General features: G+C 37.1%; 1 protein-coding gene across 1 annotated transcript in view; it reads left to right on the forward strand.

Moving 5' to 3' along the window:
• Positions 1–15,826, forward strand: part of LOC144956410 (uncharacterized) — a 90,356-nt gene extending 74,530 nt beyond the window's left edge. Inside the window, exons 6-7 of the mRNA XM_078886912.1 lie at positions 811–4,290; positions 11,864–15,826. Coding sequence (XP_078743038.1) covers positions 811–4,290; positions 11,864–15,489 — 7,106 coding nt within the window. The 3' untranslated portion in view covers positions 15,490–15,826. The remainder of the gene's footprint in view (positions 1–810; positions 4,291–11,863) is intronic.
• Positions 15,827–25,000: the final 9,174 nt, after the last annotated feature.

Genomic DNA, 25,000 nt, shown 5'->3' on the forward strand with positions numbered 1-25,000 from the left:
TTAATTTGCCATCGTCAGGACTGAGTTGTTTTGTTGATAGATAGATAGATAGATAGATAGATAGAGAGAAAGAAAGAGAGAGAGAAAGAGAGAGAGAGAGGGGGGGGGGGATAGAAAAAAATCTCGACTTCACATGGGATCAATCTCGGTCCTTTTGCGTGTGAAGCCAGTGCTCTACCAACTGAGATTTTGGACCTCGGAAAGAAATAGATAAAAGTTTGAGGAATTTGTGTTTTTTTTTTTGGACAAGTTTGGCGGCCCCTTGATAATAATAAGATTGTTATTTGAAATAAAAGATGTGTAGTCATTTGTTTCTCAAAATATTTGGTCAGAGTACGCCTAGTGTGTGGTGGACGTGCATACGTCATGGTTTGAGTATTGACTGGTTTGGGTTTCTATGTCTACCAATGTTAAAAAGTCTAAAGCTGTGTTAAATGTAATCCTGTGTTTTCAATACCGAGCTTATTGCCAGTAAGTAGATGGAACGAATTTGACATCATTCATCTATTTGTTATTGTTATTCGACAGCCTTTTTATTGATTAGTTCTCAGAACATTTTATCAGTCAGACTTTAAACGTTAAAGGTTACACATAGGTTTTTGTGTTGAAACGCTGGCGGATGTTGTGAGTAATTTACCAAAACGCATAGCATTAATATGCAAATAAGGCGCCTTCAAATTAGATGAACTTTTAAAATCCGGTCAATACTCAGCAAAATTTTAGTTCCTGATAGATAGATAGATAGATAGAAAATTGGCATGTTGTAAGCATTTTAGACCAGTCTTGCTTTCTTTCATTTTTGCTCGACAGTTTTTGTTGATGACGATGAAGACGATGATGATGACGACACAAAACACGTCATCAGAGATCAAAACGGCTTCGCGGATGAGCGAGACCGAAATCCAAGCTATGGTCGCATGTTGGCGAGGCGGCATTTTAGACGGAAGGAGCGAGATGCGAGGGTGGAGGCAAAAAGGAGGAGGATGGAGGAGGAGAAAGAACAGGAGGATGAAGAGAGGAAGAGGCGGGCAGAAGAAGAGGAACGGGTGAGAGTTAAAGAGGAGGAGGAGGGAAGGAAGAAGAGAGAAGCGGAGGAAATGGCACGGGTTGAGAAGGAAAAGAGAGAAGAGGAGGAAATGGAACGTGAAAGGCAGAGATGGAGGGATAAAGAGGAGGAGGGAAGAAGGAGAGAGGAGGCTATAAGACAGAGGAGGTTAAAGAGGCAGCAGAAAAAAGAAGAGGAGGAGAAGGAGAAGAAAAGGAAAGAAGAGGAAGAGAGTAAGAGAGAAGAAGAGTTGCGAAGGCAGGAGGAGGAAAAAAGAAGAAATGAGGAAATTAGGATTGAACAAGATAGGAGGAAAGAAGAGGAGAGATTGAAAGAAGAAAGGAGACTTTGGGAAGAAGAAAGAGTAAGAGTAGAAGAAGAGAGAAAAGAAGAGGAAAGGAAAAGGGAACTGGAGCGACAGAGACTAGAGCAAGAGAGAAGAAAAGAAGAGGAGAGAAGGAAAGAGGAGCTAAGGAAGAAAGAGGAAATAGAAAGAGAAGAAGAGAGAAGAAAAGAGGAGGAAAGACGGAAAGAAGAAGAGAGAGTAAGAGAGGAGGAAAGACGGAAAGAAGAAGAGAGGCGAAGAGAAGAGAAGAGAATAAAAGAGGAGATGTTGAGAAAGGAAGAAGAGAAAAAGAAACAAGAGGCTATGAGGGTGGAGGAAGAAAAACGAAGACTTCAATTAGAGAGAGCGCATCAGGAAGAAGTGAGGAGGAAAGAAGAAGAAGTGAGATTACAGGAGGAAAAGCAGAAAGAAGAAGAGATGAAACTGTACGAAGCAAGGAGGAAAGAAGAGGAAAATAAGATCAGAGAGGAAGAGGCGAGAGAAAGGAAAAGATTGGCGGAGCAGAGAAGGAAGGAAGAAGAAAAGTTAAAGTTGGAGAAAGAGAAAAGAATTAAACGAGAGTTAAGAAACGGCGGGTTGAATAAAGCCAAGTCTTTATTCGAAGACAAAAACAGGAACGGAGAAAACGTGGAACAGAAAATCAAATCCCATTCCGACACTTCTGGCTCAAAGCCCAAGGCCGTTCTTCAGAAGAGCGTTCTTCAGAAATTTACTCTGACCACGGAGGACAAGGAAAAGCCGAGCGTGGCGATAAAAATGTCAGCGATAAGTCCTGCTTCTTCTAGCGTGAAAGATAAATTTGCCTCGATGTTGATTCAAAAGGAGAAAGAAGAAATGGCCAGACGAGAAAAAGATGAAAAAATTAGAAGAGATCAAGAAGAAAAGAGAAAAAGAGAAAAAGAGCTCAAAGAGAAAGTTGAAAGGGAAGAAAAGGAAAGAAAGGAGAGAGAAGAAAAAGAAAGACGAGAGAGACAGGAAAAGGAAAAGAAAGATAAAGAGGAGAAGGAACGGAGAAGTAGAGAAGAAAAGGAAAGAAAAGAAAGGGAATTTAACGAAAGAAAAGCAAAAGAGGAAAGAGAAGAAAAGGAAAAAAGAGAAAAAGAAGAAAGAGAAAGGTTAAGAAAAGAGGATATGGACAGGCGAAAAAGAGAGGAAGATGAGAGGAAGAAATTTGAAGAAAGGGAGAGAAAGGAAAGGGATGAAAAACTTAAGAAGGAGGCAGAAGAAAGACACAGAAAAGAGCGAGAGGAGATAGAGAGAAGAGAGAAAGAAGAACAAGAGAAGAAGAGGTTGGAGGAAAAAGAAAAAATAGAGAGATTTGAGAGGGAAAGAATACAAAGAGAAGAAACTTTGAGAAAGAAAAGAGAGGAGGAGATAAAGAGAGAGGAAGAAGAAAAAGAAAGAAAGGCGAGGGAAGAAAAAGAGAAGATGGAGAGAGACCAAAAAGAGAAAGAGCGACAGGAGAAAGAAAGGAGGGAGAAGGAAGATAGAAAAATAGTTGAAAGAATAGAGAAAGAGAGGAGGGAGGAACTTGAGAAAAGGGAAAAAGAAAAGGAAGTTATGGAGAGAGAAGCAAGGGAGATGGCAAGAAAAGTGGAGGAAGAAAGGTTAGCACGAGAAGAGGAAATGGAAAGAATAAAACAGGAAGAAATTTTGAATAAAGAGAAAGAAATCTTGCGAGAAAAGCAGTTGCGACAGAAGATGGAGTTGCAGCAGAAGGAGAAGCAAGAAAAATTGAAACGAAAAGAGAGACTTGAACAAGAACAGAAAGAAGAAAAATTAATGCAGCTGAGAAAAGAAAAGATACGATTAGAACAGCTGCAGAGGCAGTTCGAAGAGGAGAAGCTAAAGAAAGAGGAAAGGGCTGAGTTTAGAAAGAAGAGAATCCTGGAGGAAGCAGAAAAGAGAAGACAAGAGGATCTCAGAAAAGCCGAACTTCAAAAAGAAGAGTTTGAAGTTAAAATTCATAAACGAGATTATACATTTACCGACCTGAGAAAGAGTCTGGAAACGAGAGGTGGGTCGGCTCTAATAGACGAGGCCGAGCACAAATACTGGGACGACATTCTGGAAAAACACAACTATTCCATTTCGGACTTGAAGCAATCGTTTGATATGTCCGGCTCCTTAACTCTTGGGAGACCGAGTAGGAGTAGGCAGAAAAGAAACAGTATAGAAGACGATACGTCTCTGCAGAGAATCAAACGATCCGGATCTCTTTCTGATATTCGTGACGCTCTGACGAAATCTTTAGATCGACCAAAAAAGAAATCTTCGATATCAGAAAGCGAAAAGGTTCAAAGAGATGAAGAACTTTTAAAACGAGCGATGTCTATCAGTGACATCAAACAAACTTTTGCATCTTTCACAAACTCCATTCAATCACCCACTTCATCGGAGAAATCCTTACTCAGCCCCGTTTCCGCAGCAGCGTCTACTACTTTGACCATATCCAAAACAAGCTCGGCTCTCAGGACTCACGCCGAGCTGTCGAAGCTCTCAGTGGACGTGAAAGCCAAACGAAAGTCTTTCCATGAAATAATTATCCAAGTCCAGTCGGATAGTAAACACATTCGGGACAACGCCAAGAAAAGAGCGTCCGTCCATTTAGGAAGTTTCGACATCCCCAGATACAAACGACTTTCCAGTTGGTCCGATGATGTCATAAAACCGGATAATTTAGAAATTTCTGCTGGAATGGCTAGTGATAAGTATAAAAACAACACCAGCTCAATTCGGTCGTCATCTTCACCAACATCACCATCATCTTCGTCAACATCTCGACTATCGTTGAATGAGCTTAGCACTCATTCTCCCACGAATAAAGACATTGAAGAGGACGGGTCTGGTACCAAAGTTCGGCCATTTGTCTACAACTCGATACGGACAATTGCTAGAAGTAAGTAATCATTTTCTTTTGCTTAAACTTCTTTATTCCTTCCTGAGAGGTTTTTGGGTTTTTAAAAATATTTTTGGTCTTTTTTTTGTGCGGCTATGTGGTCTTATGGTATGACACTCGTTTTCGGATCGGAAGGTCCTGGGTTCGAGCCTTGCTCGGCGCATAGTTGAGTCCTTGGAAAAGGCTCTTTACTCACATTCTCTCACCGTACTGGGGTGTATAATGAGTACCTGGCCGTTAACGCGTTGTCTCTGTTGGGAAAAAATGTAATATCGTCTAGCAGGCGTCATGTCTTGTTCTATATGTTTCGTGTTGCTGTTGGCCAGGGACCCTTTGTAAAGGGCTTTTAGCATGTTTAGTGGATATTGCGCTATATAAATGCTCTACTTTTCTTTTCTCAGCCTGTTGGAGGCCCAATGACGTTTCTAGCTTTAGAATATCTATTGAGAAAAGTCTCTTGAGGGGTTAAAATTCGGAGAACCCTCTAGATATATCGAATTCCAAATTTTTAAATTTTTCTGTTATTTCAAAAGACGTATATCATCACTTCGTCGCCTCTCTCAAAGTCAGGGCCTCAAGACCTTATCTTTCGGTTGGATGATATTCTGTATTTTTTTAAAAACCCACCAGTATTCGCTTTTGGAGACTGGGAACAAAATCAAATGTTATTCCCTCATTCTATCACTTTGTCATTACTTACGTTTAACATCGAATTCAATTTGGGTGTAAATGATTTGAATGAACGAGGCTGTCACAGCCATACCCCCGTTGTTTTAAAAAAAAAAAAACACAGTATAAGCAATGGTAACCGAATAGCACATACTGTGTTCTTCAATAAAACGGCAGCTCAATATCTGCTATGCTGGCGCAAAAGGAGCAATTATCACAACTCACTGCAATCAGAATAATAAAGAAATGATTGGCGTAGGTTTTTTTTTTTTCATTGGTGCTTAATCATTTTATACCGTTTGCGAAACTGTTCAATCATATAAGAACGAAGAAGAAAATTAAATGACATTTTACTACAGAAATGTCTTTATTTTACCGGCCCTGTCTTTATAAATCGTTTCAAGACTTTTTTTTACAAATAAATGATAATAAAAATAAATTTGACAAAAAGCACATTTATAATTATAATTATTGATGTCATTATCACCATTACCATCATCATCGTTAACACCACCACCAACAACAACACCACGACCATCATCATCATCATTATCAACATCATCATCATCACCATTTACTGCTGCTGCTACTACTACTACTACTACTACATACACTACTACTGACTATACTACTATACTACTACTATACTACTACACTACTACTACTACTATACTACTACTACTACTACACTACACTACACTACTACTACTACTCTACTACTACTACTACTACTATACATACTACTACTACTACTACTACTACTATACTACTACTACTACTACTACTACTACTACTACTACTAACTACTACTAACACTACTACTACTACTATACTACTACTAACTACTACTACTATACTACACACTACTACTACTACTACTACTACTACTACTACTACTACTACTACTACTACTACTACTACTACTACATACTACTACTACTATACTACTACTACTACTACGACTACTACTAGTATTACTACTACTACTACTACTACTACTACTACTACTACTACTACTACTACTACTACTACTACTACTACTACTACTACTACTACTACTACTACTACTACTACTACTACTACTACTACTACCACTACTACTAAAACAACAACTACTACTACCACGTTTACTTTCATTAATATCATCCTTAACAATATTACCATAATCATTATTGGCACCATCTACCTATATCGTTTCAGAGTTTGGCAAAAAACAACAATAAAGGAATACAACTTTACCACTTAAAACAACAATAAAGGAATACAACTTTACCACTAAAACAGGAATAAAGGAAAACAACTTTACCACTAAAACAGGAATAAAGGAATACAACTTTACCACTAAAACAACAATAAAGGAATACAACTTTACCACTAAAACAGGAATAAAGGAATACAACTTTACTACTTAAAACAGGAATAAAGGAATACAACTTTACCACTTAAAACAGGAATAAAGGAATACAACTTTACCACTAAAACAACAATAAAGGAATACAACTTTACCACTAAAACAACAATACAGGAATACAACTTTACCACTAAAACAACAATAAAGGAATACAACTTTACCACTAAAACAACAATAAAGGAAAACAACTTTACCACTTAAAACAACAATAAAGGAATACAACTTTACCACTAAAACAACAATAAAGGAATACAACTTTACCACTAAAACAGGAATAAAGGAATACAACTTTACCACTTAAAACAGGAATAAAGGAATACAACTTTACCACTTAAAACAACAATAAAGGAATACAACTTTACCACTTAAAACAACAATAAAGGAATACAACTTTACCACTAAAACAGGAATAAAGGAATACAACTTTACCACTTAAAACAACAATAAAGGAATACAACTTTACCACTTAAAACAACAATAAAGGAATACAACTTTACCACTTAAAACAACAATAAAGGAATACAACTTTACCACTTAAAACAGGAATAAAGGAATACAACTTTACCACTTAAAACAACAATAAAGGAATACAACTTTACCACTTAAAACAACAATAAAGGAATACAACTTTACCACTTAAAACAGGAATAAAGGAATACAACTTTACCACTTAAAACAGGAATAAAGGAATACAACTTTACCACTTAAAACAGGAATAAAGGAATACAACTTTACCACTTAAAACAGGAATAAAGGAATACAACTTTACCACTTAAAACAACAATAAAGGAATACAACTTTACTACTAAAAACAGGAATAAAGGAATACAACTTTACCACTTAAAACAGGAATAAAGGAATACAACTTTACCACTTAAAACAGGAATAAAGGAATACAACTTTACCACTTAAAACAACAATAAAGGAATACAACTTTACCACTTAAAACAACAATAAAGGAATACAACTTTACCACTAAAACAACAATAAAGGAATACAACTTTACCACTAAAACAACAATAAAGGAAAACAACTTTACCACTTAAAACAACAATAAAGGAATACAACTTTACCACTAAAACAACAATAAAGGAATACAACTTTACCACTAAAACAGGAATAAAGGAATACAACTTTACCACTTAAAACAACAATAAAGGAATACAACTTTACCACTTAAAACAACAATAAAGGAATACAACTTTACCACTAAAACAACAATAAAGGAATACAACTTTACCACTAAAACATCAATAAAGGAATACAACTTTACCACTAAAACAACAATAAAGGAATACAACTTTACCACTTAAAACAGGAATAAAGGAATACAACTTTACCACTTAAAACAGGAATAAAGGAATACAACTTTACCACTTAAAACAACAATAAAGGAATACAACTTTACCACTTAAAACAACAATAAAGGAATACAACTTTACGACTTAAAACAGGAATAAAGGAATACAACTTTACCACTTAAAACAACAATAAAGGAATACAACTTTACCACTTAAAACAAAAATAAAGGAATACAACTTTACCACTTAAAACAACAATAAAGGAATACAACTTTACTACTTAAAACAACAATAAAGGAATACAACTTTACCACTAAAACAACAATAAAGGAATACAACTTTACCACTAAAACAACAATAAAGGATTACAACTTTACTACTTAAAACAGGAATAAAGGAATACAACTTTACCACTAAAACAACAATAAAGGAATACAACTTTACCACTAAAACAACAATAAAGGAATACAACTTTACCACTAAAACAGGAATAAAGGAATACAACTTTACTACTTAAAACAACAATAAAGGAATACAACTTTACCACTAAAACAACAATAAAGGAATACAACTTTACTACTTAAAACAGGAATAAAGGAATACAACTTTACCACTAAAACAACAATAAAGGAATACAACTTTACCACTAAAACAACAATAAATGAATACAACTTTACTACTTAAAACAACAATAAAGGAATACAACTTTACCACTAAAACAACAATAAAGGAATACAACTTTACCACTTAAAACAACAATAAAGGAATACAACTTTACCACTAAAAACAACAATAAAGGAATACAACTTTACTACTTAAAACAGGAATAAAGGAATACAACTTTACCACTAAAACAACAATAAAGGAATACAACTTTACCACTAAAACAGGAATAAAGGAAAACAACTTTACCACTAAAACAGGAATAAAGGAATACAACTTTACCACTTAAAACAACAATAAAGGAATACAACTTTACCACTAAAACAACAATAAAGGAATACAACTTTACCACTAAAACAACAATAAAGGAATACAACTTTACCACTAAAACAACAATAAAGGAATACAACTTTACCACTAAAACAACAATAAAGGAATACAACTTTACCACTTAAAACAACAATAAAGGAATACAACTTTACCACTAAAACAACAATAAAGGAATACAACTTTACTACTTAAAACAGGAATAAAGGAATACAACTTTACCACTAAAACAACAATAAAGGAATACAACTTTACTACTTAAAACAGCAATAAAGGAAAACAACTTTACCACTAAAAACAGCAATAAAGGAATACAACTTTACCACTTAAAACAGCAATAAAGGAAACAACATTACCACTAAAAACAGGAATAAAGGAATACAACTTTACCATTTAAACTGTGAATGCGGTTTTGATACTAGATGTTGCAGTACATAGAAAAGAATAATCATGGATCACATAGAAATAAGTCAATGAATTTTAACAACGGAAAAAGTTTATAGTTACCAATACCTGACAGTAGCAGGACGTATTGCACACAAGAAGGCGATCGATGTTTGAAATGTATTATTACCATGAGAGCAAATTTCACTTCGGCTTCAGCCCTCTAAACAAAACCAGAGAACTATTATTTCAGGTCATGTCGGTGTCGGAGTATTTTCACCCAAATCATTTGGAAAAAGATGTGTTTTTTTTTTTGATAAGTCAAACAGTTCAAAATTGAAGGAAATAGGATTCAATAGTTTGATGTCACGTCCGCCTAGCAGCCAGCAGCTTGATTCTAAACATTCTTCATGCTGGCTAGAACTTTTTCGCTTGTCGAGTGATCAGGATGTATAAAATTCAAAACGTGATCAGATTTATAATTATTTTCTCCTTGGATACACTGTTATGCTCGTCGGAGAAGTATTTCATCAGTTCGTCCGCCATTGTTCCAATAGTTTAGAACCAGTTACTAAGATGCTATGCGTCATTTCGAGGGAAGTGACATCACGACTTGTGAAGCCTATTACTCGCATCTATCGTAAATTTGTGTCTACTTAGACTATGTGGGAACTTGTCTGCACTTTTATCATTTGAAAAGTGTTTAAATAGACACAGACTGATTTTAGTCAGATTATTACTAGTGATGGCTGACAACTAAAAATCAAATGGATTCAAAGATCACACGAATGCATCTGGAATGTGGGCCAATCAGATATAGATATAAAGGAATATTTTGAAGAAGGAATGCTCATCTCCCTTGGTTCGCAACTACAAAATGGTAGAGTGACGTCAACTACAAAATGTTAGAATGACGTCAACTACAAAATAGTAGAATGACGTCAACTACAAAATGGTAGACTGACGTCAACTAAAAAATGGTAGAATGACGTCACCTACAAAATAGTAGCATAACGTCAACTAGAAAATGGTAGATTGACGTCAACTGCAAAATGGTAGATGACGTCACTGCAAAATGGGAGACGTCAACTACAAAATGGTAGAATGACGTCAACTACAAAATGGTAGACTGACGTCAACTACAAAATGGTAGAATGACGTCAACTACAAAATGGTAGAATGACGTCAACTACAAAATGGTAGACTGACGTCAACTACAAAATGGTAGAATAACGTCAACTACAAAATGGTAGAATGACATCAACTAGAAAATGCTTTAATACGATGCTAAAATTTGTGGAATTTTAATTTAATAAAGTAAATTACACATGAAAGTTTCGTGTGTCTGGTGAAGTAAAAGTGGCAAATATATTACAATTTTATACCACAAATATCGGACTTAACAGGAATTTATGATTTATTAACTGTATATGCAAAAAAGGTGTTCATTGAAAAATAAATGTGCGGTGCACTTTATAGTTACACTGCGTTGAGCATCCGATATCCACTTCAATGAATAAATGAACGCAGTTTTATGTAGTACAACAACGTCTTCGGAATTGAATAAAGATTGGAGATAAAATTGTACACAATAAACGATGTGGATGGACTGACGGCCTTTAAGGAGTAAGAGGAGGAGGATGAAGAGGAGGAGAAGGAGGAGGAGGAGGGTGATTAGTAGAAAGAATAGTAAGAGAGGATGAGTATAAGGAGGATGTGGATACGGAGGCAGAAGAGGTAAGAAGAAGAAATAAAGTAGTAGAAGAAGAAGAAGAAGAAGAAGAAGATGATGATGATGATGATGATGATGATGATGATGATGATGATGATGATGATGATGATGATGATGATGATGAAGAAGTAAGAAGAAGAAATAAGAAGAAGAAATAGAATAACAACAACAACACCATCATATGTTGGTTTACACTACACTGTCATGCTCATTCAACTTCTCTGCGAAGGCTTATTCACTTTCTCGTAATCCTAAAACCACCAACCAGATAGATATAATAATATCCCCACCCGGAAGTAGTTTTTACCAGATGCTCCGAGTCTCCCAAGACGCGAAGACCCAAGCAAAACGATAGTCATGGTTGAACACAGCTCGAGTATGCTAAAAGCCTTGACTATTAGCCTCCCTTAGATGTAACAAGTAAACTGTCAGATAAACCATAGTCATGGTTGAACACAGCTCGAGTATGCTATAAAACCTCTACTACTAGCCCCCCTATGATGTAACAAGTAAACAGTCAGATAGTCATGGTTGAACACAGCTGTAGTATGCTAAAAGCCTTGACTATTAGCCTCCCTAAGATGTCACAAGTAAACAGTAAGATTAAGTTTTAACAAAGAATCACCGCAATGTTTAACAGTGCTATAATTAAATCTTTTATTTTTTGCATGCTCTAGGATACTTCTTGTATTAGTTTATTTTAAAACATTAAAATGCCATTTGTTGCATGATGAAGCTTGAATTATGTAGAGCTAGCCTTTTATTTATGCATGAGATTTAACTTTCAAAATGTGTGGATGTCCCGATGAAAATTAAATATATGAGTTGGGGAAATAACACCTTTCTATATCCTACTTGTATATGGAAAGAAGCGAGGAGGAAATACGAACTGTTCTATGAAAAGAAATGGACCTTAAATACTGATTCATTTTCGATATGATTTTATAGAGCTTAAAATCTTAAAGGTCATTTATAAAGGACCCTTGTTCTAATTAGATACTTCATTTATGGCAATTTATACATATAAATATAAGCAGTCATACTTGATTCTTTGTGTTAATTCTTTCATTTTATTTCTCTTCACAGATCTTGGAGATGAATGCAGTGACAAAAATGCCGATGACGAAAATGGTGACGGCAATGACGACAAAGAAAACGATGACGAGGTGTTTGAACACAGAAAGAGCAAAATACCTCGTCTGCAACAACACCAATTCAACCCCTTCTTTCCTCCGTCCGATTCAAAGGAAAACATTGGACACAGGATTTCTGGTGCCAATACGTCCGATTCAAAGGAAAACATAGGACACATCATTTCTGGTGCCAATACGTCCAATTCAAAGGAAAACATAGGACACAGCATTTCTGGTGCCCGTCCGTCCGATTCAAAGGAAAACATTGAACACAGCATTTCTGGTGCCACTGACAACAACATAACATCAGAAATTTCTGATACAAGAAAAACGTCTAACATCGTTTCGCCTGATAAAAACTCTTCCCAAACACAAAATGAGGTGGAAAACGTTGAAAACCAATCCAAAAATAAAATTTCTGAAAGTCAAACCTCAAAAGAAAACAAGCTTGGCCATTTACAAGTCAATGAGAATTGTGATCACGCAGACGATCCAAGGAACAAAGTTCAATTTGGATCCGAGAAAGGCGATGAAATGATAAAAGACGGTATGCAAATCTCACGGGTTTGTCTTCACAGTTCAAACAAGACACAGGGCGATGATGTTTTGTTCAGAGAAGGTCCCACATCACCGTCTATTTACCTTGAAACGATGGATGATGACGAAGAAAATATTCTTGAACCCGAAAAGAACATTATTACCAAAAACTCCAAAAGTGAAATTAGCAAAAGACAAAAATTTCCATCACAGTTTTTGCAATATACCAAAAGTCCAGAAGCTGAAAATTCTGAATTTAACGACGCAAATAAAAACGACGGCTCTGATAATGAAAACGAGCTCGATGATATAAATAGAAATTATTGTAGTCAATCCGATGTAAAAGGTAGGAAAACTTTAAGTCAAAATATTACAGATAACTTCAACACAAGAAAACCATTTTTTCTCACCGTCCCAAACAAGGACAGCCGTGGGAAGGCAACAAGGGGCATAACTTCCAGTGAGAAAGGTGAATTTCTAATCGGTGACCTAGAAGGGTTACGCCCTCCAAGGGAATCAACGCCGATATTTTTCGACGATTCAGAAAGCGAATCCTCTGAGGAGCTTGAGTCCCCGACAGAGCCCCCAAAGATGTTTATTCACGACCCAAGGCAACACGCTGACCTTTATTATAAACCATTTGTAATCACAGAGACGCCCAAGACTATATCGCTGCAACATTCAGGGAATACTCTAACAGATTCTGATATGCCTGTTGGATCCAAAAATCTTTATGCTGCCGATGCTTCTCCGCTGGATTCTACTATTTCTGTTCACACAAAAGAAACAAATAGACTTGGAACAACTGATGCTGCTTGTACATCTCTGTCTGGAACAAAAGAGTTATCTAGACCAGATCTTTCTCATATAAACACCAATGTTTCCCAACAACAGACCTCGACGACGAAGGAAGTGTCTGGCATGGAGCATGTCCAGCAAGATCCGAATAGAAAGACATCAGATGCGTTTACACCTCAGACTGAAACTAGACACAACGCAAATTCTCCTAAACAGTTTTCAAATTTTGATATATATAGTGTAGGTTCAAAAACAGATCTTGAAAGTGTGATGAAATCTGAGATAAAAGGAAAAGGAGAATGCTATAGAAAAGAAGTGTCAAACAAAACCGACAGCAGTCGCAACGGCACAGCAAATCAAGAAATACCCAAAACAGAGGTCCTTAGACCAAGCCCTTTTTGTATGTCCCGAACTGCATCATCGCCATCATCCATTTCGAAACCGGAACTACCGAAACCTCAATTGACACAGGAAACACATCCTAAAGTATTAGAATCACATCAAATATCATTGCAGTCTGATCCTGTATCTACGCCTCTGGGGAACCTTGCAAACCAACGAAATTCAAACCAAACAATCGTCAGTAAAACTGACCCATTGTCTAAAGGCAAAATAGGATCGAAGATCCCCGTTCACCAACAAGAGTCAACTTCACAAGGAACCAAAAAGGAAACAGGCACGCCCTCCCAGCAGGTTCATACAACTCTACCATTAGTTGGGCATCTCTCATCAAAACAAGTATCGAGTCCTCGTTCAGACTCCTCTCTCACACAAGACTCGACTGCCCACATTTTCACAACAATAAATTCTTCTAAAGCCCAACTCAGGTATCCTCACAATGCATTGCCCGTTTGTAACCTTGATAGGAAGTTGGAACCCCAGCCATCTCCTCAATCTACCACGACCAATAAGAAACAAAGCGAAAACGATTCAGTAAAACCTGTATGCCATAAAATGACCGCACATTTGCCGTCAGGAAAGAGCCATAACATGACCGCACATTTGCCGTCAGGAAAGATGTCTTCGCAACTGAAGGAAAGCAAACAACAGCCTAATCAACTGACAACGTTGCAAGCCAGTCCGGTCATTCAGAATCCTGAATTCTCGTCTCAATCCCCTACGAGTACGAGACAAACCGCTGATCCAACTCCACTCGAAACAAAACAAGGACAAAATCTGTCTTGTAAGACTGCCATTTCTTCACATCTATCAACAAGAAAATCCTCGGGAAATATTGAGCTTGAAGCACAAAGGACACCTGTCACCAACACACCCTCTAGAAAGACCAGTGAACTCCTTTTAGAATCATCCTCTGCATCCAATCACAAAAGTAGTTGCTCATCCTCGTCAACCCTTGACGAAAAGAAATCGTTTCCATCTTTGAACACGGCACCAATTCAATCGCATACTGCTTCACAATCCAAAGAACCACAAAAACATACTGGAAGCAATCCTGGTTCCAATAAAGAAAACGCATCCGAACGCCTTGACAACACGCCGTTGATGACTAAGCCTAAGTTAAAACGACCAGATTTGTTTTCGAAATTTAATTTAAACCGTTTTTCCAAGACCAGGAATGATACAACCAGATCATGCCTTCATAGTCAGGAGAGCAAAGTTCAAGGACACCAAGTCAAGGAGAAGAGCGAATATAAACGTTCTGATGCCAGAACTAAAGATTCTGATATTCATCGAGATCTAAGCCAACACTCAGAAAAAGCTAAATCAAATAGTCAAAAAGTAAAACCAAGTAATCGTGATGAAGAAAGGCGTGTTGACTCTGGAGTCAAGATTCGAAACCCTAATAGTTCAGACAGTATGACGTCATCACAAGAAGTGCCAGTAATGTGGGAATCGTGTATGACTAAAAAAAGTTGTCTGGCAGATGACAAGGATGGAAATGTCAAAGGTCAACAAGATAAGAGTAAAGAGAACTCACCCACACTACGGAAACATAAAATATCATCATCGACAAAAGCAAACGCAGTAACATCAACATCATCATCATCATTAGTATCCTCCTCTACATCATCTTCATCTTCATCTAAAACCAAACGAGCTCGAAAAATCCGCATTTCGAAAATTTCGCCATTTGGAGTTTACACATTAGAAGGAGTTGCTGTGATCTGTTTTACAACTTTCCTCTCTTTACACACTAATATCGGGGTCAATCGCTTCGTGTTCTATGTCATGGCCATGTACTACACATTCTGTGTACTGAGGATTTTGAGAATCTTGAAATGAGATCTACAGCAAAACGGACTCCTTCTTCTTCTTCTTCTTCTTCGGGGTTAGGGCAGCCAATACCACCTCGCTGTTGACAAGCGCTACGCCATGTTGTTTGCGCTTAGAACAAGTCGGGAATTGTGTACAACTTGGTGCACTCATTTTTACTTCTGGGAGCTTCTTCTATTCCTTCCTGGAAAAAAGTTCTGTTGCCTTCATGTTGTGTACGATCTGTTGATTGTCATGGAATGTAGATGGTGCTGCTCGAAGCTCGAAGAAATAGATAACATTGTGAAATTGAATGTAAGCTTCAATTTTTTATACAAAAACAGATAAAATGGACGTTTCGGGTTTCCCCTTTATCAACAAAATTGGATGAATGAAACACTACAGACGAATGAGATAATGTGGTAGTGGCGTTGTTAAGATGAATAAATAAAAATATTGATGAGCTGGAAATAGCATGCACCTTTCCTGCCCATCAATGTTTTTATTTATTCATCTTTTCAACGCCACTACCACATTATCTCATTCGTCCGAAGTGTTTCATTCATCCTGTTTTGTTGATAAAGGGGAAACCCGAAACGTCCATTATCTATATCTGTTTTCGTATATTAAATTGACGCTTACAATTCAATTTCACATTGTTATTTATGTCATGGAATGGGCGGTACGAGTGATATGCCTGTGCGTTGTCAGTGTGGATCGGTGTTTGTTAAAATCTGAATTTGCCAATGATGGTATTTGTAGAGGGCAGACAGTCTGGATTACGTATTTTTGGCGATTGCCTAGTGTGGGAAAACCAATTGATACCAAGTGAATACGGTGCTAATGGTGTGTGAATCAGCGTCATATTTATATTGCAGTGCTGATGGTTTTCCTCGGATCCGCGGAAATCCGCGATTTTTGTGTCAGAGGAGGAATTTCCTCCTTTGAAAAGTGACATTTTCCTCAATCAAATTTTCTGGCTTTGAGGGATTTGATGTGTGGTGGAACAAACTTGTGCAGATTCCCCACTATCCAGAAGATAGCTAGAGTAGTTTATCATCTCAATGGCGCTAAAAGTGGGGGTTAGTGAAGTAAATATGTGACGTAAAGAAAACCATTCCTAATTTTCCTCCTTTTTCCCCTTTTGTCACCATCAGGACTGTTATTGGTTAACCAAGGGATATCGCATCTCTGTGCCTTTCCTAGAAGATTAAGAAGATGTTGCACATCATCATCATTATTATCATCATCACCATCATCATCATCATCATCATCATCATCATTATCATCATCATCATCATCATCACCATCAGTATCATCATCATCATCAACATCATCATTATCAGCATCATAATCATCATCATCATCATCATCATCATTACCATCATCAGCATCATCATCATTATCATCATAACCATCATCATCATTGTAATCATCACCATCTTCATCATCATCATCACCATCTTCATCATCATCATCATCATCATCATCATCATCATCATCATCATCATCATTCATCATCATCATCACCATCATCATCATCTTCATCATCATCACAAGTATCTCAATCACCAATACACACATTAACCATAGATCAAAACGGAATGACAAAAATCTCACTGATGAGATAATAAAAATTCTATAATTTTTTAACCCTCATCTCTGACATAAAAATATCAGTATAAATTCGCCTTCATTTCCAATGTCCGCATGTACTGAATACAAAATACAAACACTGACCATTCATGGTATCGGAGTATGATAATGTTATTCAAAATATTCATATCAAATTGATATAAAGTTAATGAATTACTCTTTATACGTCATGCACATGTGAAAATCATAAGCCCCCTTTATAGATTGTCTGTGACAGACAATAGGGAATGAGATTAGCGGAAGAGTAGCGTCCCTTGATTGGACGTCACCCATAGTCTGTGACGTCACCGGCGGAAAAGTTATTAGAGAAAGAACGTCATGTTGGTTGTGCGCATGCGTCTCTCGTCCTCGCTTCCGGTGAAAGCGGCTTGAGACACTTCAAAACCAAATTGACGTTCTCTCTGTAAGGTGACGTCCAATCAAGGAACGCTACTCTTCCGCTAATCTCATTCCCTATAGAATGAAACTACGCTTCTTTTTACCGTAATACGATTCAATAGTCTGATGTCTTGGTTCTAAACAAAGAAAATCAGTGCTAGAACTTTTTCACATGTCATGTGATCAGAATTTATAAAAATCAAAATATGATCAGATTTATGTTTTTCTCTCTTAATCTTCAAATCCCGAACAGTAATTTGGTTTAAAATCTTCATCTTCAAATCCCGAACATTATTTTGGTTGAAAATCATTATCTTCAAATCCTGAACAGTAATTTGGTTAAAAATCTTCATCTTCAAATCCCGAACATTATTTTGGTTAAAAATCTTTATCTTCAAATCCCGAACATTATTTTGGTTGAAAATCATTATCTTCAAATCCTGAACAGTATTTTGGTTAAAAATCTTTATCTTCAAATCCCGAACATTATTTTGGTTAAAAATCATTATCTTCAAATCCTGAACAGTATTTTGGTTAAAAATCATTATCTTCAAATCCTGAACATTATTTTGGTTAAAAATTATCTTCAAATCCTGAACAGTATTTGGTTAAAAATCATTATCTTCAATCTGAACATTATTTGGTTAATAATCTTATCTTCAAATCCCGAATTATTTTGGTTAAAAATCATTATCTTCAAATCCCGAACATTATTTTGGTTAAAAATCTTTATCTTCAAATCCCGAACATTATTTTGGTTAAAAATCTTTATCTTCAAATCCCGAACATTATTTTGGTTAAAAATCTTTATCTTCAAATCCCGAACATTATTTTGGTTAAAAATCTTATCTCAAATCCTGAACAGTATTTTGGTTAAAAATCATTATCTTCAAATCCCGAACATTATTTTGGTTAATAATCTTTATCTTCAAATCCCGAACATTATTTTGGTTACAAACCGTTATCTTCAAATCCCGAACGATTCCAAAGTCAAAATGTCTAGAATTTGATGACGTCTGAGTTGGACGTTGTGAAGCTTATTTTGATTGGTCGATATTTAATGTTTGACCAATCCTCTTAAGGAGGGTTTATGTCTAGAGCTAGGTGCACCTATTTGCAGGTCTCATAACCGAGCGCAATTGGATTCAATAGTCTGATTCTTTGTCTAAACAAAGAAAATCGGTACTTTTAATTCTTCATGCTGGTTAGAACTTTTCATATGTCATGTGATCAGAATGTGTAAAAGTCAAAACATGATCAGATTTATGGGGTTTTTTTTCCTCTAGATACGCTTTTATGCTCGCCGGAGAAATAGTTCATAAGGGCGTCCTCCATTGTTCCGATAGTTTAAAGCCAGTTACTAAGTTACCATGCGTTATTACGAGGGAAGTGACGTTACGACTGTTGAAGTGTATTGTGGGCCTGTTTTAACATTGTTGCAATGGAGAATACTTTGCGTTGGTTTGAGAGTATTTGCATTACAACATTGAGCCCATAACAATTTGGGTTATCAGACCTGCGAATAAGTACGTGTTGGTCTGAAGTAACATTGATACTACTGAAGGTCGATTCCATGGTAAAAAATTTGAAACTTGGGTTAAGGTCATGTGACTTATTGAGTGCAATAAATTTATTCTTATAAAGGGCATAAACCCAGAATTTCAGATTTAGCTCAATTTTTATTTATAAGAATCATTTATTGACATTCGTTTTATTTGCGGCGCTGCATTGCGGCTGACGCCTGGGTTATTCAATTCTTCCCTTGGAATAGACCCTAGATACAAATTTCCCCTATGGGATGAATAAAGGGAATTTTATTTATTTATCTTTTTATTTATAATAGTAAGACGCGACGAGTCTTGTTTGAAGTAAAGATTTTAGTCAAAATGAGAAGAAGAAAATAGGCGTTTTGTAAGACTACGACAGTGATGAAATAATGTATATGTGACCCGCCGTATCAAAACGGTATTATGTCGGGATGTGTTGTAGCCCAAGAGTGAATTTAGAGATAAAACGGTGGGAAATAGGACTTTAGTACGTTTGGCAATGCAAGAAGTAGTATTTATACTCTACCATTTCATAACGAACAGATGGAAACGCCATGTTTAAGGTTATACCTTTAATTTCCCTCATCTAATTCATTCCGACATAATACCGCTTTAGGGCGATGGGTCACAATGTTACAGTAAATGACATAATCAGTCGGATGGTGAAAAGGTTTGAACTGAGATATTGCCAAGTTTAGTTAGAAAGTCAATTTTTAAAATCAAAAATGAGTTCTTGTCATAAATTATTAAATCAACCCTTTTTGTACATCTTCGGGAAATATCAAAGCTTAATTTCATTTCTAAATATTTTTTAACAGCTAGTCAAGTTGAAAAAGTATGAAATTTGAGAAAAGTTGCTGGATACCTTTTTCCATACATCTGACCATAACTTCATAAAAAATCACCCGATTTACTTCAAATAAAGATTAAAATGCTCTGGTGAGCAAATTCTTTTCGAAAATACAAACCAAAATTTTCACCTTCTGATTGATTATGTCATGTATTGACACATATTTCTTTGAAATTGTATCGCTATGCAAATTATATTATTGTAAAAACGTAAATCCTGTGATTTCTCTAATTTATTTTTCAATTAAATTGTAGACATTCTCTATTTTCAAATTGACGTGTCTAGTCCAGTCTAAATGTGACCCATCGTCTCAAAACGGTATTATGTCGGAAAGAACCAAATGCTTAAAAAACGAATTTAATGTTAAAACTGGTCAAAAATATAAATTGTTGGCATTGGCACCCTAAAATATGGTATCCATTCTCCTCAATAAAACATACAAACTCAACACAAGTTGATATTTCTGGCTATAAATTCAATTTTCAACATCTTAATCATCCCGACTTAATACCGTTTTGAGGCGAACGGTCACATATGTTGCGTAGAAATAGACTACACAATACATGAATGTTTTTGTATGTATCTGATGTATTTGTATGTATAATAGTGTGTGTGTGTGTGTGTGTGTGTGTGTGTGTGTCTGTGTGTGTGTGTGAGGGGAGGGGGAGGAGGAGGGCCTGACGGATGGACGATTGTGTAAGTGGGTGTGGGCTCATGTGCATTACGTTTTTTTTTCTTCTGAAACTGAAATTAATTGAAAGCGGAGACTACTCTCTTCTCACCAGCAAAAAGGGCTGATGATCACGGTGCTGTGCCTTTTCTTGTTGGTTTTTGTTTTTATTTCTTTCCTTTTTCGATATCCTTTTCTCTTGTAATTTCCTTCTCTGGAGATATCTTTCTTTTTATGATTTTTTTTTTCATTTAAAAAACATTTTTTGTTCATCTATATCTTTACGGAAGAAGCACGTGAAAATACTAACGAAAGAGTGAAAATGGAGATGCGTCATATAGGAATGATACAAACAATGGACGTTTCGGGTACAAGCCCTTCGTCAGCACAACAATACACAAATTATTTGTGCATTGTTGTGCTGACGAAGGGTTTGTACCAAAACGTCCATTGTCTGTTTTGTTCCCATACGAAGCCTCTCCATTTTCACTCTTTCTTTCGTTAGTACTTTCACGATCACGGGCTTCAGGCAGCCCCCTACCAATTTTCTACTTTTACGGAAGCATGTACACTTTACAAGAGAATATTTCTATATGCGACCCATCGTCTCAAAACGGTATTATGTCGGAACGAACCATATGCTTAAAAGCCGAATTAAATGTTAAACTGATCAAAAATATAAATTGTTGGCATTAGCACCCTGAAATATGGTATCCATTCTCCTCAATAAAACATACAAACTCAGCACAAGTCTGATATTTCTGGCTATAAATTCAATTTTCAACATCTTAACCATCCCGACTTAATACCGTTTTGAGGCGAAGGGTCACATATACATAACCTAAGGACGCGTCACTGGAAAAGAAAATACTGATTCACGTTTTAAATGATTGCAATTTTATTTCATATGTTTGCTAATTTAATTGTTTTGTTTTTTTTTTTGTGTTTTTTTTTTTTTTTTTTGTTGTTTGGTTTTTTTTTTCATTATTGGCTGCTGTGTTGATTTTGGCATCCCTCACACAATTTACGCATAGATGATTGTATCTTTATATATTATTTTTTTCACGATTATTTGAATAAAACAAAAATGTACAAAATCGATGACCTCTAGAATGTTTGTTGTTGATTTGATTTTAGTATATGTGTGTTTGTTTTTGGTTGTTTGTTTTTTCTTCTGATTTGGTTTTGTTTGTTATTTTTTTTTTGTTTTGTTGTTTCTTTTTTTTTTAGTTTTGTAGTTTGTTTGTTTTGTTTTTTTTTGTTTTTTTTTTTTTTTTTTGTTGTTGTTTTTTGTTTTTTGAGGGGGGGGGGGGGTTGGGTTTTTTTAGGGTAAAGAGGGTCAAATGCTTTTGTTTTTCTTTCATTGCTAGTACAAGCCAATAAATAAACAATAATAATTAATTTCGATTATATAATTATTCCTTCAAATATCGATCGATTAAAATGATCATCAACTTGTCCAAAATTGTCAAACCTGAGTCGTGAAAGATAATATAGAATGTGGGTTTGAGACAAATTGATGCACACATCATGATGGACTGGTAATGACAATAGAAGGACGTGTTTTCGGACGACAATGGTAAAAATGTGTTTGGTAAGAGTATGTCTGTCACTGGAATAGGATTCAATAGTCTGATGCTTGGTGGGGTTCCTGGCCTCCCATAGTGGGCAGGAAGGTACATACTGTGTCTTCTATCCCCCTGCATCCTGGGTGGGGTTCCTGACCTCCCATAGTGGGCAGGGAGGTAAATACTGTGTCTTCTATCCCCCTGCATCCTGGGTGGGGTTCCTGGCCTCCCATAGTGGGCAGGGAGGTACACACTGTGTCTTCTATCCCCCTATATTCTGGGTGGAGTTCCTGGCCTCCCATAGTAGGCAGGGAGGTACATACTGTGTCTTCTATCCCCCTGCATCCTGGGTGGGGTTCCTGGCCTCCCATAGTGGGCAGGGAGGTACATACTGTGTCTTCTATCCCCCTGCATCCTGGGTGGGGTTCCTGACCTCCCATAGTGGGCAGGGAGGTACATACTGTGTCTTCTATCCCCCTATATTCTGGGTGGGGTTCCTGGCCTCCTATAGTAGGCAGGGAGGTACATACTGTGTCTTCTATCCCCCTGCATCCTGGGTGGGGTTCCTGGCCTCCCATAGTGGGCAGGAAGGTACATACTGTGTCTTCTATCCCCCTGCATCCTGGGTGGGGTTCCTGACCTCCCATAGTGGGCAGGGAGGTACATACTGTGTCTTCTATCCCCCTGCATCCTGGGTGGGGTTCCTGGCCTCCCATAGTGGGCAGGGAGGTACACACTGTGTCTTCTATCCCCCTATATTCTGGGTGGAGTTCCTGGCCTCCCATAGTAGGCAGGGAGGTACATACTGTGTCTTCTATCCCCCTGATCCTGGTGGTTCCGGGCCTCCCATAGTGGGCAGGAAGTACATACTGTGTCTTCTATCCCCCTGCATCCTGGGTGGGGTCCTGACCTCCCATATGGGCAGGAGGTACATACTTTGTCTTTATCCCCCTATATTCTGGTGGTTCCTGCTCCTATAGTAGGCAGGGAGGTACATACTGTGTCTTCTATCCCCCTGCATCCTGGGTGGGGTTCCTGGCCTCCCATAGTGGGCAGGGAGGTACATACTGTGTCTTCTATCCCCCTGCATCCTGGGTGGGGTTCCTGGCCTGCCATAGTGGGCAGGGAGGTGCATACTGTGTCTTCTATCCCCCTGCATCCTGGGTGGGGTTCCTGGCCTCCCATAGTGGGCAGGAGGTACATACTGTGTCTTCTATCCCCCTGCATCCTGGGTGGGGTTCCTGGCCTCCCATAGTGGGCAGGGAGGTACATACTGTGTCTTCTATCCCCCTGCATCCTGGGTGGGGTTCTTGGCCTCCCATAGTGGGCAGGGAGGTACATACTGTGTCTTCCATCCCCCTGCATCCTGGGTGGGGTTCCTGGCCTCCCATAGTGGGCAGGGAGGTACATACTGTGTCTTCTATCCCCCTGCATCCTGGGTGGGGTTCCTGGCCTCCCATAGTGGGCAGGGAGGTACATACTGTGTCTTCTTTCCTCCTATATCTGTTTTCCAACTTGCTTTCTGTCTTTGTCTTGGAATGAGATTACATGGTTTTGTCCTGGCCCTGGCTGGGAGGGAAACAGTCAAATGCATAGTTATTGTTTTGGGAGATGATCTTTTTTCCCTTGTAAATCATCTCTCTGTTATGTATTATTTTATTTGTTATTTTTAATGTATAGTTTAAGCATTTGAGTGTATTCCTCTTTGTTGGATTTTGTGCTTGTGCCCGGATGAGACTTATAGGTGATCTCAAACTAAGTACATTGGTGGTATGCTCTTGGAATCTACATCTGATCCCTATTTGTTCCCAGTTCCCCTTTGTCTTACTTTTTCTTGTGTGCTTTATTTGTAATTCTATAACCTTTTTCTATCCCATTTTCTTCCTTTTTACTGGCGCTGATATAACCTAAATGTGTTGCAAGCGCCGCAAAACCCTTAAAAACAAACAAAACAACAATAGTCTGATGTCACTTCCGCCCAGCAACCAGCAACTTGGTTCTAAACAAAGAAAATCGGTATCTTCTATTCTTTCTGGATAAAGCTAAAACTTTTCAAATGTCATGTGATCAGAAAGTATAAAAGTCAAAACATGATCAGATTTATAATGTTTTTCTCCTCTGGATACACTTTTATGCTGGTCGGAGAAGCATTGAATAAGGGCGTCCGCCATTGTTCCGATAGTTTAGTATCAGTTACTAAGTTACTATGCGCCATTACGAGGGAAGTGACGTCACAAATGTTGAACCCTATTGCCTGGAATAAATACAAAAAGTAAAAACTGAGCTTTTATAGAAAGTTGTTTGTTTTAAAGGGTTTTACGGCGCTTGCAACACATTTAGGTGATATTAGCGCCAGTATAAAGGAAGAAAATGGGATAGTAAAAAGTTCTAGAATTACAATTAAATCACCCAAGAAAAAGTAATTCAAATGGAATTGGTTCAAATAGGAAACAGATGTAGATTCCAAGAGCACACTATCAAAGTACCTAGTTTGAGGTCACTTAAATGTCTCATCCAGACTCAAGCACAGGTCCCCATAAGAGGAACGCATTCAAATGTTTACTCATCATAATCATATATATATATATATATATATATATATATATATATATATATATATATATATATATATATATATAATATTAAAAATAATACAGTGCATAACAGAGAGATGATTTACAAGAGAAAGTTGACGTCACTCGGGTCTTTGTGTTTTTTGCCATCAACGTTCATGAGTAATTCTCACTAAACTGTATTAACCTGACTTTAAAAGTTCATGGTTACACACAGTTTTGTGTGTTGGTCCGTTTTACTTCCGGATGGCAATGTTATGAGCTTCTTAGCCAAGCTCATACTATCTATTGGCTGACGT

The sequence above is a fragment of the Berghia stephanieae genome, chromosome 11, assembly GCF_034508935.2.
Source record: "Berghia stephanieae isolate SIO BIC M18660-M18661 chromosome 11, UCSD_Bste_1.3, whole genome shotgun sequence".
Lineage (NCBI taxonomy): Eukaryota > Metazoa > Mollusca > Gastropoda > Nudibranchia > Aeolidiidae > Berghia > Berghia stephanieae.